Source organism: Lactuca saligna, chromosome 9 (assembly GCF_052625555.1).
Source record: "Lactuca saligna cultivar CGN05327 chromosome 9, ASM5262555v1, whole genome shotgun sequence".
Classification (NCBI taxonomy): Eukaryota; Viridiplantae; Streptophyta; class Magnoliopsida; order Asterales; family Asteraceae; genus Lactuca; species Lactuca saligna.
The window spans coordinates 59,629,284-59,639,931 of NC_136425.1; the positions used below are offsets into that span (position 1 = coordinate 59,629,284).

General features: G+C 35.3%; 1 protein-coding gene across 1 annotated transcript; it reads left to right on the plus strand.

Moving 5' to 3' along the window:
* Nucleotides 1-5,488: 5,488 nt before the first annotated feature.
* Nucleotides 5,489-5,978, plus strand: LOC145016391 (uncharacterized). The gene is made up of 2 exons (XM_078974721.1): nucleotides 5,489-5,597; nucleotides 5,668-5,978. The coding sequence occupies exons 1-2, from the start codon at nucleotides 5,489-5,491 to the stop codon at nucleotides 5,976-5,978; spliced, it is 420 nt and encodes a 139-aa protein (XP_078830847.1).
* The last annotated feature ends 4,670 nt before the right edge of the window (nucleotides 5,979-10,648 follow it).

Sequence of the window (10,648 nt, forward strand, 5' to 3'; positions counted from 1 at the left end):
GTTTTTCCATTGATGATATAGGGATGAATTCTTTATTCTTAATAATGTTGATAGCTTTTATAGTGGTATAGTACGGATTGTTCCAGATTAGCATTATCTATGTGAGATGGATGTGAGGTCGCATCTTTGGGAGCTGATATGGCTAAGCTCTCTAAAAGTCTCATGAAGAAAGGATTGTTCACGACTGAAATGAACGCACCCGTAAGAAATGATCTATGCTTAAATATGATATGTGTGATACTTCTTGTTTTTGATTCTACTATAAAAAGTGGTTAGTTCAAGACTCCATTTCCCTACCCATAAAGTAGATCTAAGTAATACTCACTATGAAAGGTTCAAGTTTCCAACACCTCTTTAGATGCATGTCATATCTTATTTCCCTTATTTGAATATTAAAGTTCACTTATTTTCTATTCAAATGTGGGGTATTCTTGGAGTTTGAATAGAAAATGTGGGGTATTGTTGGAACTTTGTTAAATGGAAAACACTCTCTTTGGGACTTGTCCCACATTGGAAGAAAGAGGAAACTTATACTCCTTTCAAAAGCCTCCTACTAGTTGTATACTAATTAGATTAAAGGCTTAGACTAGAGGGATTGGGTTGGATTTGGTGATTGGGCTAGTCAAATTGTTCTTGAAAGCTTAGATTCATATATATATTTAATGGTCAAAGATTGGCCTTGGGCCTTGGGGCTCTTGGGGTCTCATTGACTAGTTAAAATATTATATATATATATATTCCGATTTTGACTTTTATTATATATTAAAAATCTGTTAAATTCGTTTTAACTGTTTTGACAGTTATTTTCGGTTAGCAGTTTTGAAGGGAAAAACCATTCAATCTATATCTATAAATAGATCACCAAAGACCAGATTTCGGGTTCAGAAAAAACACACAAATTCCTCATATAATTTCGTACTCCACATACAATGAAGGGAACATAGAGAATTTCATCAGAATCAAAAGAAGTTCTTGGTTGATTGTTGTATCCTCTTGACAGATCTCTACCAGGGAAATTTCTGTCTTAGGACACTGCAAAGCAGGCCTCAATATGTACAATTTCGTGAGTAAATTTCCTGAGTAATCATCATACTATATATATATATATATATATATATATATAAATTTCGTTTGTTTTATTTCAATTAGTTTGTTGATTGTATACTTCTGTCATAACAAATTCGTCCAAGCCAGATTCCTCCCAACCCGTCTTCCCGAAATTTCTTATTTGGTTTCAACCTCCAGCGGATTCCTCAAACCGAAACACCCTTCTCTTTCTATCTTGCTCTCCTCCCGCTTATCCCTCTTCTCCTCCAACCCACTATGACTCCTTCCCCTTAAAAACATGAGTTATAATATTGCTATATGATATTTAATTTTAGTTTCCAAAAAACTACGTAAACTAAGTTACAATACCTACCACCATAAAATATAAACATCTAACCGTGTTAGAGTTTTTGAGAGTTTTTGGTAGTTTTAGATTTTAGTTTTAAAAAAAAGATCGAAAATTTTTTTTGTTCGACAGGAAGAGTTTTTAGGTTTAATTTTAAACAAAACTTTTATTCAATAATTAGTTCAAATAATTTTAGGAGCGTTTAACTTTTATCTTTTAGTTTGTATCTAATTTTGTATTTTTAAAGCTCCCAACAATATTTTTTACAAACATTTGTAAAAAAAAAAACAAAAAAACAAAAAAACAAAAAAAAACAAAAAAAATAAAAAAATTGTTTGTGCTTATAGTTTTATGCTACCAACTAGTTTTTAACGGAAATGAATTTGTGTTTTAATTTTAACTGAAACATATTTTTTAATATAAAAATTCTATTTTCCTGAATTGGTGTTGTATATTTGATGGAAGCATATTCTTTATTTTAAAATTCTGTTTAGCCGCAAATCTTTAGCCGCATTTTTTGAGTTTGTCTTTTTCGGTATCGAAAAGGAAATATTTGTCGTTGACACAATTCCACAGTTTTGGTTCACAAGATCTTTAAGTTGACTAAAATTCTAAAGTAAATAATTCCCACCGCCCATCATTATCGCCGTTACCAATTTTCACTTGTATTGCTTACACCCCGATCCGCAAGGACCATCATTGATTTGATCGAACTGAAAAGTAATATATCTTTTTAATTAGTGCTCCATAAACCTTTTCGATTCGGATTTGTATACTTGGTATGTGTTGGTGTTAAAAACACTCAAATACACAATAGACAACATCAACAATTCATTTATTTTGGTTTTCATCAACATACAATCAGAACCTCACTATAATAGAAACCAAACCTAATTTCTTGAATGATTTACTGAATAAAAACCAGAGTATGAAAACACTAAATGTAGATACATCGAACAAGAGAGAAAAATGAAAGAATAGTGTAACTATGTGTGTAAGAATGAGAACATCTGCAAGCCATCAGACCTTAATTATCTGGGGCAAACCCGACAATTAGATTCGTATGTTGACCTGGAAGCAATTAACAAGTTTAACTCCTCAGTCCATCAAATTTGCATTATTTACACAAACTACCCACAAACAAAATATGAGTGCAAAACTAGTAATTAATAACTTACAGTTAAAACCTTGAACAACCAAAAATTGTAAAGTTTGAATAAAACCTTATATTTTTAACACCCATGTTTTTAACACCCATGCTCAGACTTAACAATTTATTTTTCCAAAAAATCAAACATCATTAAAAGGATTTATTAAACCAATTCAATTTAAAAGAAAATTATGTTGAGATATAACTAAAGACTAAGGAGTTTGTTTTTTTTAAACCTCTGCAACACCACTTTTGTTTGCGCCCCGCTTACAACGTGCAGACTTATATCCCTGCAAAGCGTTTTTTTTAAGTGTTCAAATATAAAAACATTTGCGCGAGGAATTCACCACGCAAACATGGACTACCCACTTCTCAAGTGTGCCGACTTTTGACCTAAAAAACGCTCATTCTCTTCTTCAAACGCATTCTCCATCGTGCCTCCATACCTTCCTTCGACTCTCTGCCTCACTCCAGCACCGACCTGCTATACTCATCTCCGATCCGCCGCCGCTGCCATCTGTCGGCGTCTTCGGCCTCAATGACGCCGAGTTATCGGAGTTCAACTATCCTCTTTGATATGCTTCTTATCTCGTTCACTTCACTGCTCAACATCTCTTTTTTTCACTTCAAACATGAAATTGGTGATTAATTTTGCTGGATAAGTCTCTAATCGAGTTAAGTATATTGTTTGATTTTGCTGAAAATGTTTGTTCTTGCTTAAATTTGGTGTTAGATGTTACAAATCCGAAAATAATGTTGAAAATTACCTTTCTTGCTTAAATTTCTTGTTGATTGTTGCTGAAAATCTGTAACATTTGTGAAATCAAGCTTTTTTCTTGATTACAATATAAAAGTATGTGTTGAAATAGGAAATAATGATTAGAATGTGGTGATTCTTGCTCAAAATACTCTTTATTGCTTGAAATTGTTGTAAGAATGTGCTAAAAATACTCTTTTTTTTTTTTTTTTTTTTGCTGAAATAGTTGTTAGAATGTGCTGAAAATTATTATTTGGTTTTGGAAATATGATATAATGATGTTAATTTGTTGATTGTTTGCTGAAAATGCTCCTTTTTTTACTGAAATTTTTGTTAGAATGTGCTGAAAATTGTTATTTGGTTTTGCAAATATGACATAATGTTGTTGAGAAACAACAATGGACCAATGAGCATTTAAAATGCTTATTGGATACTTTTATTGAAGAAGTATAGAATGTGGGTAAAAAAGGATTGGGTTTGCAGAAAGATTCATAGATAAGGCTTGAAAGAGTTCTTAAGGAAAAAGTTGGCATTGATTTGACTAAAAAGCAAATGAAAACGCATATGACGATCTGAAAGCCAAATACACAGGATGAGTATATTTCAAAAACAAAGCCAACAATAAATACAATTCTCAAACAAACACTTTTAACTTAACAACGGAGAAATGGGATAATTTTAAGAAGGTACACACACATATGTATATTTTTAAAAATTTACGTTTGAAGTTGCCAAATAATCTTATACTATTTTTTTTTTGTTACATTTGGGTTTAGGTGCATCCGAAGGCTGCTTCATTAAGAACAATTCCACTGCCTTTTTCAAATCTTTGTGCACGTCTTCTTGATGGAAATAATACAATTGGTAATTTTAGGAGTTACTCAACCCAATCATCATCAGTAGTTGGAGCATCTTCTTGTCGTGTTCCACCACTTTAGATTACGGGCACCCCTTTTCTTGCGATAGATGATGATGGTGATGACACTTCCCCATCATGCTAGTGAGCATTTTCATGAGCCTCCACCTTCTGCTGCTTCACCATATACTGGTTCACCCTTCGGTAACCCCAACAAAAAGGGTTAAACCCTAAACTCCAATAGCTCCTACTGCCTCACAATCTGCTTCTTCACCAAATAGAACTTCTATTACTACTGACGATTTAGCATTTGAAATGAAAAAAGATTTACAAAATTTGACTAAAGGGTATACAATTCCTCATTGTTTAGAGAAGTTAGAGGTGCTTTAGTTAGGCCCTACAGATCCTTTACACTTTGTTGCATATCATATTTTTGGTGGGACCATGAACATGAGAGAAATGTGGATGCATTTGCCCGATATTCCTGAGATATTACGAGGATGGCTTGAGATGACGATTACAAGTTTAGGAGTTTTGAAGGACAAAAAGATTGTTCGATGATTTTTCTTGTGTTGAAACTATTTGTTCAGTCATTTTGTTAGGTCTTTTTGCTTTTGTTGGAACTATTTTGTTAGGTCTCTTTACCTTTTTTGGAACTATTTTTTGTTATTCTTCTACTTGACATATGATTAAGGTAATGTTTTTTAAAGTTCCACTTTGTTGATTTTAGGTTCATAATGGATCACGATCAAAAGATACTATCGTAATTCTTATGTACCTTTACATCCGTTATTTTTGGAAGAGGGGTGTGAAACGATTGCGGGATAATGATTCGGAAATGACCGGACATGAATACACATTAGAGTTATTGCATCGTAATCGTTTAAAATGTGTTGAAGTACTACGCATGTCACGTGACTCTTTTGTATGACTATGTGCTCATTTTAGAGCAAATTACTCATTAAAGGACAGTAAACATGTATTGTTTGAGGAAAAGATGGTTATGTTTTTTATGATGATCGATCATAATCAACGTTACGTGATTATAAAGGGGATATTTCAACACTCGAAGCAAAAAATTCATAAATTTTTTTATGAAGTGTTGGAAAAATGATGCTTTTCGCACAAGACGTTATAGTACCGACTTCTTTTAATTCGAATCCAAACATTCAAGTACATAATTGAAGGCTAAGACGGGTTTTCAAAGGGGCGGTTGGTGCACTGGATGACACTTTGATACATGTCGTTGTCCATACTATGAAACAAGACTTATATAGAAGTAGGGGAAAGGGAGATTGCTACCAAAACGTATTGGCAATTTGTGACTTCAATATGATTTTTACATTTGTTGTTGTCGGATGGGAAGGGTTAGCGCAATACTCTGCAATATTATCAGAAGCAGTAGCCGATCCACAAGCACCATTCCCGTTTCCACCACCAGGTAAGTTTTTGTTTTTATAAATATTTTTATCTTAATTTGAAAATTGATTAGTGTTTTGCAATGTTTACAGACAAATATTATCTTTGTGATGTCGCGTATGCACAAACTCAAGGATTTCTGTTCCCTTATCGTAATGTGAGGTATTGGCTTGGAGATTTTCTTCACAGAAGTGCATTGACCAATAAAGAAAAATTTAACCATGGACAAGCAAAACTTCGAAATGTCATTGAGCGTGCTTTTGGTGTTTTGAAAACACGCTTCCCAATATTGAAGAGGATGAAACCATTCCCATTTGTTACACAAAGAAACATTGCCATGGCATGTTTGGTGCTTCATAATTTTATAAAGAGAGAAGGACTGTGTTATGAGTATTTCACATGATACGATGAACCCAGTATCTCATTTCAAAATAACAATGTGGCCGTTGATGATGATGAAGACGGGATTCCAACACATGGCACTGCAGCAGATAGTGAATAGATGTGACACCCCAAAACCATGAATGGCGGGAACATTCTGGGGCGGAGGACGTCATGTATAGTATCACAATAATGAATAGTAGTAAACAAGCAACAACATCATCCATTGCATTAATAATATAATTTCATACATGTGTGTTCTGTCAATGTTATAGACACCAAAAATATACATATCAAAATAAAAGATGAGTCTTGAACGAACTCCATCTTCTCGAAAGCATAACACCTGTACCTGTCTAGTGGTGACCTGAGAATACAAGTAATTTTAAAAGCGAGTATCAGCTTAATGATGGTGAGATCATAAGTATATTAATGTTTGTGTTTGTATGAAAGAAATTGTAAGTTGTTTGTAAGATGTAATGTATAAGTTTTTTAAAGTTAGTATTTGTTTGAACTATCCTAAAAACCATATGTTTCCTACTAAGAGTAGCCTTCTACCAAGGCATCTACTAACTGTGTGTGTGTCTTTTATAAGAGTTTGTATTTTTCCAAATCCAACTATCATTAACCAAAATATAGTTTTTACATTACCATGCATCGTGTGAATGTTCACGAAGTAAATGTAATGCGATAAATATTATAGTATTGTAGTGCTGTATTAAGTAACTACTGTTGTACTAATTACCTTAAACCAATTGTTATTTAAAGTACCATGTGATCGGCCTGTACCCTGCTACCGACTCAATAGTAAAACGACGATGTAAGACGCAGTAAGTAATGACATTTGGCACCTGTAGACTTGCAAGTCCCACTGTAGCAAATAGCAAGGTGTAGGATAGTCAATCCAGTATAGATCTATATGCAAACTCATACGCTCCCCAATTAAGGAGATTCTTGATACAAGAACGGTCATGGCAGGTAGTGCCATGACCCGTTTAATGGCTCACATAACTGAATGTAGTGTATATGTAATGTATGTGCTAGCTGTATTGTGTGTTCTTCCTTTGTCTAGCATGTATGTTTGTTTCTCATCACTATGTATCATGTTTGTTTCTCATCATTATGTATTATGTTTGTTTCTCATCACTATGTATTATGTTTTTTTCTCATCACTATGTATAATGTTTTTTTCTCATCACTATGTATTATGTTTGTTTCTCATCACTATGTATAATGTTTGTTTCTCATCAGTATGTATTATGTTTGTTTCTCATCATTATGTATTATGTTTGTTTCTCATCACTATGTATTATGTTTGTTTCTCATCACTATGTATAATGTTTGTTTCTCATCATTATGTATTATGTTTGTTTCTCATCACTATGTATTATGACTCATGTATGAACTGGCTCTTTGTATGATTCATTGTTCTTGTATTAGTATTAGTGAAACCCTAAACTACGCCTATTGTAGTTTACTAGAATATAACTTGTACGTATGAGCATGGAAGTATACCCTTGCTACCCAAGGGTATTGAATTGATTGGAGGGACCTTTTATGACTATATATGTACACATGATATATAATTAGTATTTAAATGACCTTCAGACGGATACCCAATACCCCACCAGACCACATCTCAACGGCGAAAAGGAAATAAGGCGGATCGCTTTCCTGAGTCCTTTAAACATTGATTATATAACTATACATATATAGGCATGCAATTGATAATAAGTATAACGGAGATTAGGTAACTGTATTTGATAAGCAAAACAGTTTGAATAGTAAGGAAATCATTGGTTTTGTAGTTATTAATCACATGTGATTGATGTAATAACTATAAGTATTCATCTTGTATCCCCCCACACATAAAAGCAGTTAAAAACATTTAAACCATTGATTAGGGGTATGAACTCACCTGTAGTGAGTGGTACAGATGTACTGAAGATGTAGGATTGCTAGGTGTCAAGTGAAGTCCTGAACACACTCTATGATCCTAGTTAACATATAATCACACATATATGTACAAAATTAGTCTTAAACTACTAATTGATAATGATAAGACCTCCTAGAACATGCTAAACACCTTACATAAGTGTTATTAGCCCTAAGGATGGCATCTAAGTTGTTGTAGGTCAAGGCTAGAGTGTTTGGGGTTCAAGGGTAAACTCCTTTGGAGTTTTTGGTTTTCATGATCATTACCCAAGGAGTTTACGGCAGTAAACTCAAGGGTTTATGGTCGTAAACTCTACACTTTATGACCATAAGTTGTTTTGAGGTTTTATAAATCCTTTGAAGCATTTCTACTTGGTGGTTAGGCTTGTTGGAAGGGATTAGGGCATTATTACACTCCTTGGAGGAGTTTACGGCCCAAGGCCATTTCCTTTTGGGTTTACCATCGTAAACCCATATGGAAAGGGGTATTGTTATGTTTTCAAGTCCTTAGCTCAACAAGGTAAAAGTCTAGGTTAGATTTTAGGCCTAAGGAAGGAATATGGTCCATTTATACCCACATTGGGGTGTCTATGGTTTTAGGAGATCCAGAAACCGTAAACACATATAAATGATGGACTTTGGTGTTTTTCATGGCTTAAACACATCAAGGAAGGATTTAAACATCAACCTAGGGCTAGATAAAAGACTTAGGCACACTTTTGTGCCTTACTTGGTGTTTACGGTCTAAGAACATTCTTAGACCGTGAACACCTTTCACTTTGTGTTCTAGGGACATTTTCCTAACGTAAACATGTATAGCAAGCTTTAAATGACTATAGGATAGAAGTACTTACTTTGTGTAAGCTTGAAATGAACTTAAAGTCCAAGAACACTAGTGTGTGTTCTTGGTGTTTTGGAAATATAATCAAAACATGAAATTTGATGGATTAAAGGATGTATAATCACTAGATGTTGTGATATAACAATTAATTTAGCCAAGAAGTACTTACGTTTTCGGGAAATCAGGCGAAAATCGGGATGATATTTGAGAGTGTTTTGAGTTTACTCTTTTAGGGTGTAAATGAAAAGTGATCTACTTTGGGGAGTAAACTCATGTTTAAGGCATGAGTTTACGGTTTTTAAGGGAGTTTACGGCCCAAACATAAAAGTTTGGCCGTGAACTTCGAAGCTACGTGGTATTCGCGGTTTAGAAATTTCAAGACCCGAGACGGCCCATCCGTTCACCCGGTCGTTGAAGGATTAATTATTAAAATAATCAAACGAACTTTAATCTCCTAAAAGTGAACTTGACTTATAATATGAAGTGATTGATTTTTATGGTTTGACCGAATGAAAATTCCGGGTTGTCACATCATCCCCCTGTTAAAGGGAATTTCGTCCCGAAATTAAGGTCTAAACAAAATAAAGTAGTTACAAATGACTAAGCAAAAAGATGAGAATATTTCAGTTTCATCTGATCGTCATGCTCCCAAGTGAATTCCGATCCTCGCTTGGCGTTCCAGCGAACCTTCACTATCGGGATACGACTTTGCTTCGTTTGCTTAACATCTCGGTCCATGATCTCTACTGTTTCCTCCACGAAGTTGAGGCTCTCGTTGATCTCGATCTCCTCGAGTGGAATAACAAGAGTCTTGTCGGACAGACACTTTTTCAAGCTCGATACGCGGAAGGTAGAGTGTACGTTACTCAATTCGCGCGGTAAGTTAAGTTTGTAAGCTACAGGGCCGATTCTTGCGAGAATCTCGAAAGGCCCAATGTACCTTGGATTTAGCTTTCCACGCTTTCCAAAGCGTATCAAGCCCTTCCAGGGTAAGACCTTCAATAGAACTCGGTCACCCACCTGGAATTCCAACGGTTTCCTACGTTTATTAGCGTAGCTTTTCTATCGGTCTTTGGAGGCTTTCAATCGTTCGCGGATCTGGACAATCTTCTTCGTTGTTTCCCGTATGATCTCCGGGCCTATGAGAGTTCTTTCGGGAACTCGTCCCTTAGCTAACTGGGTATCACCCACCCCAGCCCAGCACAGAGGGGATCTGCACTTTCGGCCATAGAGGGCCTCGAATGGAGCAGCCTTTATGCTCGTGTGATAACTGTTGTTGTAGGAAAATTCGAGAATGGGTAAATGAGTATCCCATGCTTTCCCAAAGTATATCACACAGGCTCGCAACATATCTTCCAAGGTTTTGATAGTTCTCTCACTTTTCCCGTCTGTCTGTGGATGGTAGGCTGTACTCATGTCCAGCCTAGTTCCTAAGGAACTTTTTAGCGACTGCCAAAACCTCGAAGTGAATCTACTATCTTTGTCCGAGATAATAGATAAGGGAACACCGTGCAGTCGTACAATCTCCCTAATGTAAGTTCTTGTAAGCTTCTCCATCTTGTCTATTTCTTTAATCGGCAAAAACTGTGCAAACTTGGTCAATTGATCGACGATGACCCATATGGTATCAAGTCCACCCGTCGTCTTGGGCAACTTGGTTATGAAATCCATAGTTATCCGCTCCCACTTCCATTCTGGTATCTCAGGCTGTTTGAATAGACTTGAGGGTTTCTGGTATTCGACCTTGACCTTGGTGCAAGTAAGGCATTTACCCACGAAGGTAGCAATATCTTCTTTCATGTTAGGCCACCAGTATAACCTTTTGAGGTCCATATACATCTTATCTGATCCCGGATGCACAGAATAACAAGTGTTGTGTGCCTCATTCATGACCAAGTCTCTGAAACCACTGAGTT